The sequence below is a fragment of the Helianthus annuus genome, chromosome 8 (genome assembly GCF_002127325.2).
Source record: "Helianthus annuus cultivar XRQ/B chromosome 8, HanXRQr2.0-SUNRISE, whole genome shotgun sequence".
In the NCBI taxonomy this organism is placed as follows: Eukaryota; Viridiplantae; Streptophyta; class Magnoliopsida; order Asterales; family Asteraceae; genus Helianthus; species Helianthus annuus.
Genome location: NC_035440.2, coordinates 67,060,021 through 67,079,807, shown reverse-complemented (window position 1 = coordinate 67,079,807; position 19,787 = coordinate 67,060,021). Strand labels below are relative to the sequence as shown.

Genomic DNA, 19,787 nt, shown 5'->3' with positions numbered 1-19,787 from the left:
AATCCTAACTTATCTCATTACCTTTAAAACCGTCTTCCTATTCTTTATTCGTATGTAAATGTACTTAGTATACCTTTAACGCTTTATTCAAAGTACCAAATCTTTTTGTTACTCTCAATAAACAATTTTTACGAAAGTGTGATTTTATACTATCCTTTAAACTCTCCATGCAAACTACCACACTTTTCATCAAAATACTAACCGCATTATACGAAAGTTATACTTCTTCGATATCATATTTTAAAGATACCTCTCCATTCTGGGACATTCAAACTTATTTAAACTCCTTTGCCTATGCGCACGCATACACGTTTTACCTATGCTTAAACGCCTCAACTCATTTTAGTCAAACAAATTCCTATCCTATCGTTCTTCAAAATTTCGTACTTTTCTAAACGTTTCAAAACTCCCAAGTCTCGATTCTTTTAGCCAAAATGCTTTTTCTCCAAGGTCTTCCTCTTGAATAAATTTCGGGACGAAATTTCCTAAAGGAGGGGAGACTGTAACGCCCTGCTTTTTCATACTTTCCATGATTAGAAAGCTCGCCTTGTAATGCTATTTTTGGAAATCTTGTATTATTGTAGTCGTCTTTTCGTTGTAAAATCCGAGACTTGGATCATAAATAAAATTCGTATTTCTTTAAATTCACCATCTACATATTCATACATGTTCATACGTTCGAATTCATTGTACATCGAATCCTTATTTGTAATTCATACTTATACGATACTTATTCACGATGCATGTCCATACTTGTCCTTAAATTGTTGATACCTAAAAACCCCTAATAATATGCTTATTTATACAATGATTAATCATCTAATATGTGACATATACTTGTCACTTACAAACATGTTACATACTTGTACATTACACTTTTTACCTAGTTAAATCATGTTTTATTTCATATTTCACCTTGTTACAAGTTAGGGGAAACATTGTTGCATATTATTACACAACTTAATTAACAAAATTACTCATTATAATGTTTTAAAAAAATAAAAAAATAAAGAAATATGGCAGCCTCAATTCAGCAAAATTCAGCCCCATATAGTTGGGTTTTGTGGGCTAGTTTCAAGGTGTAACCCCTTCTAAACACTTACAAAGCCCAACCCATTGAAACCCTAATCCTTCCCCCTATAAATACCACTTATAACCAGCCTCCCTACCACTTTTGCAACACTAAAAACTCTCAGAAGTTCCTCCAAACCGTAGCTGAAAGCAAGGGTTCGAGCAGATTGACACCCTTCACGAAAATGAGCATAACTCACTCATTTCTTAACGAAATCACTTGATTCTTTTTCCTACTTACTTGGATAATCATGGGGTTCGATTCCTAGACTTCTCCTTGGAGAAATCAGACCTGGAAATGCCCCGAAATCGTCCATAAACTTTCTGTTTGTTTTTATGTTCATCAAAAACTTGTTTAAACCTATGTAACTTGTGTTCAACACATCTCATACCTATGTCCTAATGCTTACAACTTATCCCATGGTTGGTTAAGCTTAAAAACAAGGTTGAGACATTTAAAATCAGAGGATTAAACCTCATAAACTTGGTGTTTTGTTTAGGGTTTCAACCCACAAATCATGTCAAACATAGCCTTTGATACATGAGTGATTATGGAACAACTTGGGTTGTCCTACATACAATCCTCACATGATTTGATGATTTCTCTATAGTTAGGTTGTTTATGTTATTGTGCAAATCCTAGTTCGTGACCCTCCTTGGTTGTTGTTACACCAAGTGAAGTGGTGAACATTCAAGGGGTTCCTAAATGGAAGCATGTCCTTCCTACCCCATACATGACATCTATGATAACACGAGGTGCCTAAATGAAGATCCTAATCTTCTACCTCCTACTTGAATTATTGGACTAAATAATATGTAGTACTTAACCTAGATATATATATACACTCATTCGAACCTTTGATGTTGAACTCATGTTTATATATTAAAGTAGTAGAACATCACCTAAGACCTAAACCTTGTTGTGATTCTTATGGGTGTTCAACTCATGAAAACATTATCATAACCCTTCTGGTTACCAAGTGTCATACAAGTGTTAAGTGTTGAAGATGATTATTTTCACATGCTATTCACATATCTTACTTTTATGTTGTTTTAAATACCAAATCTCGACTCTAAGCATACTTGAACTTTAACCCTACATATTCAATCTTCCAACCTCATCAACTCGCCAATAATTGGATAATCGGAAAGCATATGCAAACTTTGTGAGTATACTCGTATTTCCCCCTTTTTTTACTTTTACCACTTTTGGGGTATAACATGTTCACTTATCAAAAACTTACACATGAACATTTTGCTTAAACACATGAACATTCCTATAACATGCTTGTATACGTGATGGCTTGATACTTTAAACTTGGGTGAAACTTATGTGTTGAATTTATCATTAACTTCGTACGAGCCAAACCGTGACATATGTAGCGCTATAGGATTAACGACCCGCCCTTTATCATCGGTTATGTCATGAGCATATTGCGTTTTCTTGGTTTGATATGTTAGACACGTGCCATGTTTAAACGTTTATCTTGAATCACATGCTTGCTATGAGGAATTGTTCAAACTTATCTATTGCTATGTACGTATCAAACTTGTATACTCGCCTTTGCTTTTGCATTGAACTTTATTTTTAACATGTTACAGGTGGATGTTGACGATGCATGGAATCTAGTAGGATGCTTAGATACACACTTAGAAAGAATTGTATTTGTATTGTATCATTTTATTATTCATGTTGTTGTACTTTGTTTCAAAACCTTGTACTTGATTCTTTAGAAATGAAATGAAACGATTATTTAAATACTTGTCACAATTATTAGCGTTATGATGTCTCGAGCAATCTTCACACTTCGTCTCATCCCGATGTTTCCGCCATTGGTTGGGGTGTGACACTGCTTGAGCAGGATTTCAAGAGTTGTATCTCTCTCATCAGCATTCGATTAGTTTCCTGTTGCTGCCTCATCTGTTCCTGTACACTACCAAACAAATTTAGAATTTCCTCATTAGAAGCTAAAATAGGACCAGATCCCTGGATGTTGCGAGCGGGGATAAGTGATCAAATTAGTTAAGTGAGGTAGTGTGCTAGAAATGTGTGTTGAAAATATGCTTGTCAAGTTATTTGCAAAAACAGTTTCAGGATACAGCTCAGGATATAAAGTTGTATTTATGATCAAGCAATGAGCAAAAACGTAAAGGGTGACACGAGATGTACGAGGAAAGCCCTTGATCAATCTAGATCGCCGGCACAAAACCTCGGGAGCTAACAATCGCAGCTGCCTTGTTCTTCTATTACTTCAAATGTCAGGATACAGTGCGGGATATGACGCAGATCAACTAGGTGTTACAAAGAGATTTGATTACAAGTGTTGGTGTGTAGTGATTGCTAGTAACTAGAGAGTAAAGTGTGCGAATGAATGTGTGTGTCTTAACTTGATCCGATCATACTATTTATAGTTAAACGAAAACAACTAACTATCCTAAATAACCGGGATACTACGAATATTCCCAAGTGAACGTTGCAGTCCTGGTATTTCGGGATCAACATCTCTATTCCAGCCGATTTGCCCGAGTCTTAGGGGGAAGAAGTCTTCTTGAACGTTGGAGACTTGTAACTCTTAATCTGCACGTGATTAATTCAGTTAGTACCAGGATATCGCACCAGGATGTTACCAATATCCTGATCCGGTATCCTGATCACAAGTAAATAATCAAAAGCATAATATTAGTCAGGATATATGCTCAGAAAATGACCCGTAACAAAAATGATTCATAACTCTACAAGAATGAGTTGTGAATTCGCCACCTAGCAAAAACAATGATTCTCGCCCTCTGATCTCGAAGTTGTTCGCATAAGTCTAGACATGGGCTCATGCCGGTAAAAAGCCGGAATCCACATGGATCTCATCGCAAACATATCATCAATCCATTTATTTTGTGTGAGACCGTACTCAATCATTACCAACTTCCACTGTCTCTCAAATTCTTCTGGCTCAATGGAATCAGTCCATACAATATCTCACTTCTTCCTTTTAAAGTCATCATTATTGTACAACTCGTGTCCAACCTATACCGATAAATGGTATTCATATCAGCTTATAACGAATCTATATTATAAAAAAAAAACGCTAACAAAAGACAATATAGCATGCTATACCTTATCTGCCACTTTTTTCATTATGTGCCACATGCACAATCTGTGTCTGCTGGTAGTAAAAACATCCTCGATAGCCTGTTTCATCGCAGGGTCTTGGTCTGTCACTACAACCTTTGGTTGTCGTCCAAATGACTTTACGAATGAATTTAGAAGCCATTTATAAGAGTTAATGCTCTCCAATGCCAACAACCCAGCACCAAGAGTTACATTTTGACAGTGGTTGTCAATCCCAGTGAACGGAACAAACACCATCTTGTACTTGAAATTCAATAAAATTGAAAATTTAGTAACGTGCAAAGTACAGATTGTAACATGCGAAAATAGACATAATATGACATGCGAAATAGACAATAAAATATGCGATATATTCAACACCTAATCTTCAATGAATATTAACATGCCATATTGCAAGTTTACAAAATAATATAACATGCGAAAAATATTAACATGCGAAGTACACATTGTAACATGCGAAAATAGACATAATATGACATGCGAAATAGACAATAAAACATGCGATATATTCAACACCTAATCTTCAATGAATATTAACATGCGATATTGCAAGTTTACAAAATAATATAACATGCGAAAAATATTAAAAACCATTTATGTAAAACTTACTTGTTTGTCTTGAAAGTTGCATCGAACGATATCACATCCCCGAACTCCATAAAGTTACACTTGCATAACCCATCGGCCCAGAACAAACCATTTAACCGTTTCTCCTCATCGACAGAGTATTCAAACGAAAAATCAACTAAATACTGTTTTTTGTCGGTCAACCTATTGATAACCATGTCAGCGTCATATTCTCCTATATAGATGTTAATTCGATTCTTAAAGTTTTTGCAATCATCAACCGTGGCGCCAACATTCTCGAAACCACCGTAACGTTTCCTCATTATATGAAAAGCTTTGACAGGGCCAAGGTTTAGAGTGCCTAGTTCCCATATCATCACCTCCTGGACATCTGACAATTGCATGTACGCTGGCAGCATATGAATATCATGCAGACAAACAAACTTATGATTATGCCCATCAACGAATTTCTTGACTGTATATGATCTACCATCCACTGAGCAAATCATAAGTTGAGCTTTGCACCCAGTTCTAATGGTCCCCCTGTTCCTTGATTTGAATGGCTTTTTTGACTTCGAATAAACATCGTCAATAAACAATGGCTTATGTCCCTCTTTAGAACAAACAAAATACTTAGTTTTGGTTATACCACCACTATGTACTTCACCACCTTTCCGAGTAGAAAACCCAGCTAACTTAGCATATGTTTGGTAAAACACGTATTCTTGTTCGATAGAGGTAAATTGCATTCTAACCACAGGTGTAGCTGATGGTTCAACCTCCGGAATATAAAGCCTTTCATCTACATAAATCAAAATAAAAAAAGAAACACATGCGATTTGTAGGACTCGTAACATGCAATATATTGAAAACTCCATAATTTCATCATAATAACAATTAAACGTGTGAATTGTTGGACTCATAACATGCGAAAATGTTCATTTTGATAAATATGTTTACACATGCGATTTATGATATCATAACATGCGAAATCAGCATTTAGAAATGAACATCACATGCGAATTCACAGAACAACACATGCGAACTTATACAATTTGATTTCATATCACTTATCCTCTAAATGAACATTCAAATCCTTCAAATCAGTTATAATAATGCAAAATCATTACTACGATTAAACAAAACACATCTACAAACAATTTAAAGATCCTAATTAACATAATTACCATTCGAACACTCATTTACGCCACTTGTATTTGAATTTGGATTTGGATTTTCAGATTCCGGATTTATAACATCATCAATTGTAACTCTCTGATATGCAGTGTCACGGCCCCTGACCCAGTTTTACCCGTTTCAGGAGCCGCGGGACAGAAACCCGTGGTATTTGTATTTAATTTGGCAACAGAAATTTTAACAGGATCTTTTAACTGAAAATGACCAATTATTTATTTCACAATTTTGGAATAAACCCCATAATTTACAATAAAGGAATTTCTCTGGGAAATTCCCTGTTTACAAAACATGTTTATTTATTTATTGAGCCACATTCTTCAAGCTGGTTGTGCTACGCGGCACGTTTCCCTGATTCACAGTAAATCACCTGAAACATGTTTAAAAAGATTTTTATCAGCGGGGAAATACTGGCGAGTCATTCATTTTGCACAAAAGACACGTTGTAAATTTACAGCATTAAGGGTTTTTATATTTGCTCCTATCATATAATTAGCTGGTTCATCTGTCACTCGACCGAATCTATGACTGTGGACATATCACTAATTAGGCTCGCCCACCTAAAGTGATAAATCGTTAGTAGTAATGTGAACAAAACCCCCACATACTGCCAGTAATTAAAGATCAGCAAAGACTTAATCACTGCAAAGTATAACTGAAAAACATTTAGGGTTTTGTAAAGCAATTTGATAAAAAAGAGAATGACTCACATTGCAAGTTTAACTGGACAGAACCTTGCCTACTGATTTAGTCTTGTAACCTAGGTAAATAACAATACACACGAAACTAGGTCAGTAACTTAATACAACATTTACGATAAGCTCACGAAATCAAAACCCTCACGACGAATGACAAAGTATAGCCCGTATTCGGGCAGCACTTAAACATCCATCGGATCGGTTTCAATCGATCGGACATTGTGTCGTAGCAGTGATCGAGTTATTACCCTGTGGTCGCAGTAGAGATTCGTGCTTGTGTGTGTTTTTGAACGAAGCAGTGAATAACTCAACGTACGGAACGAATTTGAATGTCGAAACAAGACCCCCATGCAAGTGCCAAACCCCTGCATTATATACTGAAATTTGGCTCCTCTCGCGCGTCGCGCTAGACCCACCTGGTCCTGGCACGTGGCGCGACGGCTACCCTTTTTGGGTAGGGTAGCCTCGTGTCCCACATAGCCCAGGTGAGTCAACTTTCGACAAAATTCATGATTTACATGCGTTATTATGGATAATTATCAATTAGGGGATACCCCCCTTGAGTTTTAGGGGGCCATGATCCTAGTTTCGATTGTTCTGAAAAATTATGGGTCATGCCATACTACTTGGGGGGTCTCAGTTAGGGTTTCCTAATGGACATTAATAAAATAAGAAATAGTAATTTTGGCGAGAGTTGTTACATCCTTGTTTAAATATCGTCCTCAAGATTTACTAGAACAAGTAGGGATATTTTCGCTTCATCTTTGATTCCAATTCCCAAGTGTACTCAGGTCCTCTCTTTGAATCCCACTTGACTTTGACCAGTACTAGTCTTTTGTGTTTGAGAAACTTGTTCTTTCTGTCTTCTATCTGAAATGGTTTCTCCACAAATTTGAACTTTCATTTACCTCTATATCTTGAAGAGGTGCTACTAGGGATTCGTCAGATAAACATTTCTTGAGGTTGGATACATGAAATACGTTATGTACCACGGCTAGCTCCTCTGGTAGTTGTAAGCAATAGGCAATTGGTCCTACTCGCTGGATTACTAGGAATGGTCCTACGTACCTTGGACTTAGCTTTCCTTTCTTACCGAACCGAACTACCCCTTTCCAAGGAGAAACTTTTAAGAGTACCTTGTCTCCAACTTGAAATTCTAGTGGCTTGCGTCTATTGTCGGCATAACTTTTCTGGCGATCTCGGGCCGTTTTCAATCTTTCCTTAATTTGAGTTATCTTGTCGGTGGTTTCTTGTACGATTTCAGGACCTGATAATTGACTTTCTCCTATTTCTGCCCAACAAACTGGAGTTCTACACTTTCGCCCATACAGTGCCTCGAACGGGGCAGCTTCAATGCTTGTATGATAACTATTGTTATAGGAGAATTCAATTAAGGGTAGGTGGTCATCCCAATTTCCACCAAAATCTATTACACATGCCCTGAGCATGTCTTCCAGGGTTTGGATCGTCCGTTCACTTTGCCCGTCTGTTTGGGGATGATAAGCAGTACTTAAATTCAGTCGGGTTCCCATGGCTTCTTGGAAACTTGTCCAAAAATGTAAAGTGAAACGACTATCCCTATCTGATACAATGGAGAGTGGAACTCCATGTAAGGATACTACCTCGTCTACGTATAACTTTGCTAATCTTTCCATGCTAAAGGTTTCCTTTATTGGCACGAAATGAACTGATTTGGTTAATCGATCCACAATTACCCAAATCGCGTCATTACCTTTCCTGGTTTTGGGCAACTTAGTAACAAAGTCCATTGTTACTAGTTCCCATTTCCATACAGGCATTTCTAACTGTTGGAGCAACCTTGAAGGTTTCTGGTGTTCTGCCTTAACTTGTGAACAAGTTAGACACTTAGATACATATCTAGCTATGTCCTTTTTCATTCCTATCCACCAGAAATTATTTCTTAAATCTTGGTACATTTTATTATTACTAGGGTGCATGGTATATCTAGATTTATGGGCTTCCTCTAAAAAAAATTTTCTTAAATTTCCTTGCTTAGGTACCCAAATCCTTTTCTTGTGGAATCTCCAAATTCCATCATTCCCTTGCTCTAAATCTTTTGTTCTTCCTTTCATTCCTTCAGCATCATTCTCAATTGTTGTTGCTTGAACATTCTTCAGTTGTTCCATTAAATCTAACTGTAGATTTAATCTAAGAGCACGAACTCGCTTTTGCTTTTCATGATACTTACGACTTAGGGCATCCGCGACTACATTTGCTTTTCCATCGTGGTATTGAATATCACAGTGGTAATCACTTAGAATTTCCATCCATCTTCTTTGCCTCATGTTTAATTCTTTTTGCCCAAATATATATCTTAAGCTCTTATGATCTGTATAAACAGTAAACTTACTTCCATACAGATAATGTCTCCAAATTTTAAGGGCAAAAAACATCGCTCCTAATTCTAAGTCGTGAGTCATATAATTTTCCTCGTGCTTTTTCAATTTCCTTGAAGCATATGCAATTACCTTTTTGCGTTGCATCAGCACACATCCTAATCCTAGCTTAGAGGCATCACAGTAAACTTCAAAATCTTCTGTCCCTTCTTGTAAGGCAAGAACTGGGGCGTTTGTTAACATTTGCTTTAAAATCTTAAAGGCCTCTTCTTGCCTAGGTCCCCATTCAAACTTCACTGCTTTACAGGTTAGCTTAGTTAATGGCACAACTATTTTAGAGAAATTCTTAATGAATCGTCTATAGTATCCAGCTAACCCTACAAAACTTCTAACTTCCATAGCTGATTGCGGGACCTTCCATTTTGTGATCGCTTCTATTTTGGAGGGATCTACGTGAATACCTTCGTGATTCACCATATGTCCTAAAAATTGCACTTCCTGTAGCCAAAATTCACACTTCGAGAATTTGGCGTAAAGCTTTTCCTTCCTTAACAAAGTTAAGAGTGCATTTAAATGTTCACAATGCTCGTCCTGGCTTTTGGAATGAATAAGTATATCGTCGATGAAGACAATCACAAATTTATCCAAGTTCGGCTTACAGATCTTATTCATCATGTCCATGAATGCTGCAGGAGCATTCGTTAGTCCAAAAGGCATGACTGTAAACTCGTAGTGACCATACCTAGTTCTGAAAGCAGTTTTAGGTATGTCTTCTTCTTGTACCTTCAACTGATGGTATCCGGAGTGTAAATCTATCTTAGAAAAATATTTAGCTCCTTGAAGTTGATCGAAAAGATCATCAATCCTAGGTAATGGGTATCGATTCTTAATTGTAACCTTATTCAATTCCCTATAATCGATACACATTCTCATTGAACCATCCTTCTTTTTCACAAACAACACGGGTGCTCCCCAAGGAGACGAACTAGTTTGTATGAATCCTTTACTTAGCAATTCATCTAACTGCTTTTTCAGTTCTAACATTTCGGTGGGTGCTAGCCGATAGGGTGCCTTGGCTATTGGTGTAGTTCCAGGAATTAGGTGAATTCTAAACTTTACCTCCCTATCTGGTGGCTGATGTGCACAAAATGCAACATATAAATTACATCAATTGTGGCATAAAACTAACCCTTTTTTAGTACTAATGTTGGAAAAAGTGTGCTTTTGTCTTCCTTTTTTATTTTCAGGATTAAATGAGCTCAAATAAACAAAAGAAGCAAAAAGGCAGCTAAATCTAACATAAATACAAGAAAGGGAACAAACGTGGCATGCCCGACCTCCCGACAGCATCTTCCCAAACAAAACAAGAAGACAGAAGACTGAACACGCCCCGTGCTCAGTGAGCACGGGGGCGTGCCCAAGTGTCAGCAGAAAAGACAAAGTGGTAGAAGCTTCCATCGCCTACCACGGGGCCATGCTCAGCGGACACGAGGCCGTTGTCAACTATAAGATTCGCGGAATCCAGACAAATCTTGATAGTACAGATATGCTTCTGCACACGGGGTCATGCTCAGCGGACACGGTGGCATGGTCAACTAATGCAGACAAACTGCATTTAATGAAGAAAGAGAGTAAGATGGACACGGGGGCCGTGCCCGAGCTTCTGTTCAGCCTATAAATAAGAGTGCTTGGAGCTCTTGCAACTCATCCCTTGGCACACCACCTCTCTCACACTTCACCCACCACCCACCACCATCACAACACCATCATCCACCACCATCATCCATTGTCCATCATAGAGTGTGTGAGTCGTCTCGGGATCCAAGATTGATCGTAAGAGTTCTTGACAATCAAAGGCCATGTTTGCCTAAGTCTCTTACATCACTTGGTGAAGACAAGTGTTTAGTGTAATACTTTTTATTTTTAATCTTTTGCACTTTTTAGTTGGTTTTGTATTAATGACTTTAATTACTAGTTTCTTATGTTGAAGGTGATTCTTCCTTATCGTTTGTCCGTGGTGTCTTGGCATTATTTTACTGTCTATATAAAATAAAAGATTTTCACCATTCATATCTCCACGGTCTATATGGAGGTATGTTGGCTACCTGGTCGGGGGTTAAGGGAACGGTTTGGTAAGAGTCTTGCCATTGTTCAGTGTATAGATCCTGCAAAGGACCTGGGTCAAATTTAGTAGGACCTCCTTCAATACCCAACGGTATTGGATGGCGGGGGTCCAAACTCTTTGATCTCCTCCTAAGTTAAACTACTATTAAAACTTTAACCCAGCTACTTAGGACTGTATCCCTGCTGACTCAGACTACTTAGCCGAGGGTAACGTCACCTTCAAAAGAGGGGCCTACCACATTATGCATTAATAAATTAATTAATTATCTTTCAATAATCCGACCCTTTAGGATTGTATCCTTGCTGACTCAAACTACTGGGTTGAGGGTAGCGTCGCCTTCAAAAGAGGGGCCTACTACAATAACTAAGATAATCTCTTAAACAAGTGCAAAAGTGCGAAAATAATCAAAGGTTACACTACACACGAGTCGGATCAGAGTGATTCATCTTGTCTATCTGTTTTTACTTTTATTTACTTTTCAGCATTTTAGTTAGTTTTATTTTTCTAGTTTTAAAAACTTTTTTTCTAACATTTTGATTTGATTAGACGTTGAGGATAAACCGGTACTAAAAGCTCTTGTGTCCTTGGACGACCTCGGTATCTTACCAACACTATACTACGTCCACGATGGGTGCACTTGCCCATATGTGTGTTTAGTGTTAGTGAATATCGTGTTTATAAATTTAAAACTTGGCTAAAAAGTGTAAAAAGGGCTTAAAATATACACCTAAATTATATACACACTGACACGCATCAAGTTTTTGGCGCCGTTGCCGGGGACACAAGGATTGTAAGAAAGCTTAAAATCGACGGCCTAATCAGTTTTACAAAACTTTTTCAAAACGCGCGCACATTTTTCTGCATTTTAGTTTAGTTTGCATTTAGAGTAGCCTGAACACGGGGCCGTGTTCACTGAACAAGGGGCCGTGCTGCATATTTTTCATAAAACACCCATATACAGAGTCTGAACACGGGGTCGTGCTCACTGAACACGCCCCCGTGCTCAATAAGACCAGTAACTTTAATTAAAACGCCGAGATACAGATACTGAAAACGGGTCATGTCCAGCCTCTGTTTCCGTCTTTATTTTTGTTTTCTGGTGCCGAGACTCTGTTGTGGTCTGTTGAGTGATCCTTATGGATCAATACTTAGGAGGCTACAACTACACCTGTCACTCCCCAACCGATGGCGGAATCATCGGGGCGCGGCACTGAGCGAAACAGATTGTCCAGAAGTTTCCACAACAACTATTATATAAATTTAGTTTAAATGACACGTCCCATACCGTGTCCCAAATAAATAACAAGTTATCACAGAAAACAACAAGACAAGTAACTCCGTTCCGACTACTCAGATTTAATTATTACAGACAAATGTTTATTGTTTCTAGACTCCCTAGCCTTGATTTCATCACCCTGCACCTAAGCATCCTAGCAACTTAAGCACCTGTCACATACGTTAAAATAAAGTCAATACATATAATGTAAAGGTGAGCATACAAGTTTAATAATAGCATATAGAGTTCGAATAGTTTACGCATAACCAGCACGTACACAGATAGTAATGATGCATGTGAATTATCGACATGGTCCTATCAATACCAGTGACTGCGGGTTGACTGTCCGAGACAGTTCGCAATACATGATCACCACCATAAATCATGCAAGTAGATTGTCCTTAACAACCCCCGTGCGAACGGGCGCTGAGTCCAAACTATATTACTACGTTGCTAAGGCAGGTAGACAGCTTTCCACGTGTAAACATAATAACAAGCATACATTTAATCACGTAATACATGCAATCGGTTAGCGTTCAAATAGTTTGAATAGTGTGTTCGATTGTGATTTTGATAAGTAACGTATGTAACACCCAGAAGTGCTAAAGCAAAAAGGGTTCGAGTATACTCACAGTGATTGTTTATGGATTGAAGGGAGCGCTGAGAGTAGGGTTAGCCTGAATAGTTCGATAGCACAACAATGAGTAACGTGGAAAGTAAACAAGTGTGAATGGATCGAATAGGCTGGTCGATCGAATGATAGGTTCGATCGGACGGCCTGCTCGATCGGCTGGTATATCCGATTGGACAGTCCCGTTCGATCGGCCAGTTGGCTCGATCGGCCGGTTGGCTCGATCGGCTGGACCATTCGAGTGAATTGTTTCTTCCTCTGGTGTGTTTGTGTTTGAGGATTTGAACTTTTGAAGTTTTCGTTGCAGCATTTGAAAACACTGAAGTGTTCCTACCTTTCAAGTCGATCGATCGAGCGGTTCGCTCGATCGGCTAGCTCACCCGATCGGCTAGGAATTTCAGAAGTGGTCCTCAAATGAATGTCACTCGATCGAACAGTCTGTCCGATCGGCTGGCATTCCCTACTACGAACGAGTTGTGAAAACGATTAAGTGTTGAAGCATAGTATCTCATGATCCGAACAGTAATGTTCACCAATCGAGTGCCATGTTCGATCGAATACTACTTCGTCAATACTATACCTCATAAGATTTTGGAAGTGTGGGACCATGTGCTAGCCAATCGGCTGGCCCGGTCGATCGGCTGGCATGTCCGATCGGCTGGGCTGTTCGAACAGCCTAGCCGTTCGGCCAGCATTTCTGACCTGGTCGGCCTTTCGTCTAACACTTGGCTGTTTGTTTATTTGTCATTCTTTCAAGGTATCTTGCCAACGTGTTGAACTATGATAACCCTCGTTCCTACTTGTTCCCTTGGCTCGAACAGGAATCACCCAAGTCCGGCCGGTGAACGGTTCGGAATGTCGGTTTAGAGTTTAACCCGAAATCGGTGAACCTTGTTCATAGAACCCGAATCTTGAACCTTTTAAAACACATTCGGTTACCTCGATTCTTGCTGATTACAACACTTACTCCACATAATACAACTAAAATATAAAATCGACTATCTACAGTCAAAGAAAGTCAAAGTTGACTTGGACTTGGACTTTGACTTTGACATTTGAAAACACGGGGTGTTACAGCCTCCCCTTGTTTAGGGAATTTCGTCCCGAAATTTGGCTCGAAGGCTACATAACACCGTGATTTACCAATTTGATGCTTCAGATCTATTTATTTAAACAATTGCGGGTACTTGGCCTTCATGTCGCTTTCGAGTTCCCAAGTGAACTCCGCGCCTCGTTTGCCTTCCCATCGGACCTTCACGATCGGGATGCGAGAGCGCCTGAGTTGCTTGGTTTGGCGATCCATGATTTCGACAGGCTTCTCCACGAAGTGTAACGTTTCGTTGACCTGAAGATCGTCGAGTGGTACGATTAGATCATGATCAGCAAGACATTTTCGGAGGTTAGAGACGTGGAAAGTCGGGTGGACGTTACTAAGTTCCTCCGGTAATTCGAGTCTGTAGGCGACTTTTCCGATTCTTTCCAGAATCCTAAAAGGTCCAACATATCGAGGCGCGAGTTTCCCTTTCTTGCCGAATTGTACTACACCCTTCCAAGGTGATACCTTTAGGAGTACGTAGTCACCAACTTCGAATTCAAGGGGCTTGCGTCTTTTATCGGCGTAACTTTTCTGTCTGTTACGAGCTTTCACCAAGTTGTCTCTAATCTGGTGGATTTTGTCAGTCGTTTCTTGTAAAATCTCGGGACCGGTTAATTGTGAGTGACCGATCTCGTGCCACACAATAGGCGATCGACATCTTCTACCATATAAAGCCTCAAAAGGTGCCATTTGAATGCTGGCATGATAGCTGTTATTGTACGAGAATTCGACCAATGACAGGTGTTTGTTCCAACTACCGCCAAAATCTATGACGCACGCTCGGAGCATGTCTTCAAGAGTACGGATCGTTCTTTCAGTCTGTCTGTCGGTCTGTGGGTGGAATGCAGTACTCAGATTAAGCGACGTACCAAGGGCCGCTTGAAACGTTTCCCACAATCGCGAAGTGAACCGGGCGTCACGATCTGAAATGATGTCACGAGGCGTACCATGATTACGAATGATCTCGTCGGTGTAGATTTGGGCTAGTCGTTCCACCTTGTAGTCTTCTCGTATCGGCAAAAAGTGGGCTGATTTCGTTAGACGATCGACTATGACCCAAATACTGTCGTGACCTAATGGCGTGGGCGGGAGTTTTGTTATGAAATCCATAGCTATGTTCTCCCACTTCCATATAGGTATCGGCGGTTGTTCGAGTAAGCCGGAAGGTCTTTGATGTTCAGCCTTGACTCTTGCACAAGTTAAACAGCTTCCAACGTACAGAGCGATATCCCGTTTCATACCCGGCCACCAGTACTTATAACGAAGATCCTGGTACATCTTGTCTGCACCGGGATGAATAGAATATCGGGACTTGTGGGCTTCGTTCATGATAATCTTTCGCAAATCGGTCCGCTTAGGGATCCAAATTCGGTCCAGATAATAGAATCTCCCATCTGATTTGCTTACTAACTGAGCTCCATCGTGATAGATCCTTTCTTTCTTCAATGTACGCTCGTTAAAGCAAGCATGTTGGGCTTCACGAATAAGGGTTTCGAGGTTGTGCTGGGCTTGGACGTTTCGAGTACTGAGCACGTAACTCTTTCGGCTGAGAGCGTCAGCAACCACATTCGCCTTGCCTGGGTGATAACGAATCTCACAGTCGTAATCATTGAGAAGTTCTACCCATCGGCGTTGACGCATATTAAGCTCTCTCTGATTAAAGATGTTTTGTAAACTCCTGTGATCAGTGTAGATCGTACACTTAGTGCCATACAGGTAGTGTCGCCAAATCTTCAATGCAAAGACAACCGCGCCTAGCTCGAGGTCATGGGTTGTCTAGTTCTTCTCGTGGATCTTGAGCTGACGAGATGCGTAGGCTACAACCTTGTCTCGCTGCATGAGAACACAGCCGAGACCAAGGTTAGAAGCATCACAGTAGACAATGAAGTTGTCGCTTCCGTCGGGCAGTGTAAGAATCGGTGCGTTGCACCGCATATGCTTGAGGGTTTGAAAGGCAGTCTCTTGTGCGTTTCCCCACACAGAAGGCTTGTCCTTATGGGTGAGAGAAGTAAGCGGCACAGCGATCTTGGAGAATCCTTCAATGAATCGTCGATAATAGCCCGCTAGTCCGAGAAAAGAACGAACTTCAGACGGGTTCTTAGGCGTAATCCAGCTTTTGACGGCTTCAATCTTCGCAGGATCGACATGGATACCCCGACTATTCACTATGTGACCCAGAAATTGAACCTCCTCCAACCAGAATTCGCACTTGGAGAACTTGGCATAGAGTTGGTTCCCCTGGAGTAACTCGAGAACCAAACGTAGATGTTGCGCGTGTTCGGCTTTCGATTTGGAATAAATCAAGACATCGTCGATGAACACGATGACGAAACGGTCAAGGTATGGCTTACACACGCGATTCATCAGATCCATGAAAACCGCGGGTGCGTTGGTTAAACCAAAGGGCATAACAACAAATTCGTAGTGGCCATAACGGGTTCGAAAAGCAGTTTTAGGAATGTCTTCCTCCTGAATCCATAGCTGATGATATCCTGAACGTAGATCGATCTTAGAGAAGCATGCTACACCTTATAGTTGATCAAACAAATCGTCAATTCGGGGCAAGGGGTATCGGTTCTTAATGGTTAGCTTATTCAATTCCCGATAGTCGATGCACATCCGGAACGACCCGTCCTTCTTTTTGAAGAAAAGGACTGGCGCGCCCCAAGGAGAGGTGCTTGGGCGAATAAAGCCTTTTTCGAGTAATTCCTGGAGTTGATTCGAGAGTTCCCTCATCTCGGATGGTGTGAGTCGATAAGGGGCTTTGGCGACAGGGTTAGCTCCAGGAATGAGGTCGATACGAAATTCGATATCACGACTTGGTGGTAGCCCGGGAAGATCATCAGGGAACACCTGAGGAAATTCACGAACCACTGGAACGTCTTTGACTTCAACTTTCTTTTTCTTTCCCTTCTCCACTACTACAATTTTGGCCAAGAAGGCTCGGTATTCCTTGTGAATATACTTGCTGGCTTGAATACACGACATAAGCTTGAGACCCTTCGACGCTGTTTCACCGTATACACATAGAAGATCACCATTCGCGAGCGAGAATCGAATCATCTTTTCAAAGCACACAACTTCAGCATGGTTTTCACGAAGAAAGTCCATGCCTATTATGACGTTAAAGCTTCCGAGTTGCATCGGAATGAGGTCCATTGGGAAGATGTGATTGTTGAGTTCGAGAGTACAATCACGGAGTATTGAATTGACGGCAATAGTTCTCCCTGTAGCAACTTCGACTTCGAATGACGAGGAAAGATAAGAGCGCTTACGACTAAGGAGCTTCTCGAATTCAAATGACACAAAGCAGTTATCGGCTCCAGTATCAAACAAACATGATGCATAAATACCATTCACAAGGAACGTACCATTAACCACGTTGTTATCCGCCTGAGCCTGGTGGGCATTGATGTTGAAAGTTCGGGAATGGGCTGCTTGCTGCTGCTGCTGAGGCTGCTGTTGTTGCTGTTGCTGCTGGGGCTCTTGCTTGACTACCCTGTTCGGGCATCTGTTGGCAAAGTGGTTAGGGTCACCACATGCAAAGCAGACTCGAGCATTGACTGCTGGTGCTGGAGCTGCTGGTTGGCCCTGAGGGGCAGGGAGCAGAGCTTGGTTGGCAGTAGCTTGAACTAGGGCTTGACGGGAACCATAACGGCAGTTCGCAGTGAAATGACCGTAGAGGTTGCAGTGAGCGCAAAATCGACAAGCTAGACCCACTGGATGGTGATACGAACATGTCGGGCAGAGTGGGTGAGGGCCTGTGTATGCACGCTTTGCTGGCGGTGCATTGATTACTGGAGCTGAGCGCTGGTGCTGCTGCTGTTGAACTAGCACAGTTTGTAGAGGAGTGGCATTTGTCGCTGCGGCACAACTCTTGTTGCTGGAGCTGTTGTTGTTCTTCTTTTTCCTTCTTGAGGACTTGGAGGATTGAGCAGATGAGTCGGTGGGTGTTGCAGTGGCTTGATGCAGGGACTTGGATTGCTTATCCCAGAAACCAGACTTGACTCGCTTATCATTGATCTCAGCGGCGAGTAGGTAGGTTTCCTCGATTGTTGCTGGCTTGGCGGCATGAACAAAGTCGGCTACACAGTCAGGTAGGGCTCGGATGTATTTCTTGATGGCTTGATCGGAGGTCTTGACTTGATCAGGACAGATAATGCTAAGCTGCTTGAAGCGAGTAGTGAGAGCAGCATTGTCTCCATCCTTCTGCTTGATTCCCCAGAACTCGTCCTCCAGCTTTTGGCGTTCATGAGGAGGGCAGAATTCTTCGATCATGATCGCTTTCAACTCCTTCCATGATAGCCCGTAAGCCGCATCGTTTCCGCACTTGTTTCGTTCGGCCGTCCACCAGTCTAGAGCACGGGACTGGAAGACGCCTGTTGCATTGAGTGTGCGGAGATGCTTGGGACATCCGCTCTGGCGCAGAGTGACTTCGACCGAGTCGAACCAGTGAAACATGGCTGTAGGACCATCTTCGCCAGTGAACTCTTTTGGTCCGCATGCTTTAAACTGCTTGAAGCTGAAAGCAGCCTTGCTTGAATCCTTAGGGATTTCGGCTCGGGATTCTTCTGACGACTTGCTAGCATTTTCATACACCTCACTCACAGCTTTCGCCACAGTTTTGGAGATGATAGCAGCGAGACGTCTGTCCCTCTTTTCCTGACGGGTAAGTGGGGCTCGAGGTCGGGATCCAGACGACGACATGGTCTGCATTAGACATCGTCACGAGTCTCAACACAACGAAATCGAATCTCACCTCACACGTCTACTACTATCTAAAGCTTAGATCCACGTCGAAATACGTATCACATAAACACATAAGCACATCACCACAGATACACATAAGCACAGAAGCACCTAGAACACAGAAGCACAGAGCACAAAACACAGACACACGTAAATTTCTTAGGCATTTAATCACTGAGGTAGTCAGAAAACAGAAACCTATCCTTCAAAGCTCGAGTGTCGTTCGAATATCGTATCGAATAGCATCATATAGTATAACCTAACTCAGTCGTATAGCACAGTATAGTATGATATCGTCTTAGAGTTGCGATAACTGGGTCGAATTGAGATAGAGCAGCAATTGTGAGTCGTGTGTGTCGATAGCAAAATCGAATAATATCCCAAAACATAAGCGTAAAACAAGAAGGCACACATAAACATATAAAATCAACAAATCATCAGAGTACACAGTTACGGTTCTCAGAATCGAAACACATAAAATCGAGAGATAGATTGTCTGCGGCTACTAGACATCGACTACCCAAGGCAACTCGACTATTCACAGTAGACTTGTCGTCCTTTTCGACTCTAGAGGTCGTGCTTCTGCCTCGATTCTTGGGCATTCCGCAAGCGCTTCCTAGGTCATACTTGTGAGTTCAGGTCGTTGGAGTCCATCGAGGCCTTGGTGAGATAAATAAAATCCAGGACAAACTTCCAAGGTCAGGGTTTCACCCCTTGGCTTAGCAATTTCTTCCTTGTTTTTAATAAAATAAAGGAGGTTATTCGTCAAAATATGGATTTCACTCCTGATTTGGCATAACCTCCTTGGTTTGTTGGTGAAAATAATGAGATGAGCATGAATAAACGAATAAAATCAGTATAAGTCGGGCAGTTTGGTCAGGAGTTTGCGGCTTTCA

The 19,787-nt window shown here is 40.9% G+C and overlaps 1 protein-coding gene across 1 annotated transcript in view; it reads right to left on the bottom strand.

Annotated features, from left to right (window-relative positions):
- Positions 1 to 4,803: 4,803 nt before the first annotated feature.
- LOC118480982 (protein FAR1-RELATED SEQUENCE 5-like) overlaps positions 4,804 to 19,787 on the bottom strand; it is a 29,543-nt gene continuing 14,559 nt past the window's right edge. The window contains exon 2 of the mRNA XM_035976019.1: positions 4,804 to 5,567. Coding sequence (XP_035831912.1) covers positions 4,804 to 5,567 — 764 coding nt within the window. The remainder of the gene's footprint in view (positions 5,568 to 19,787) is intronic.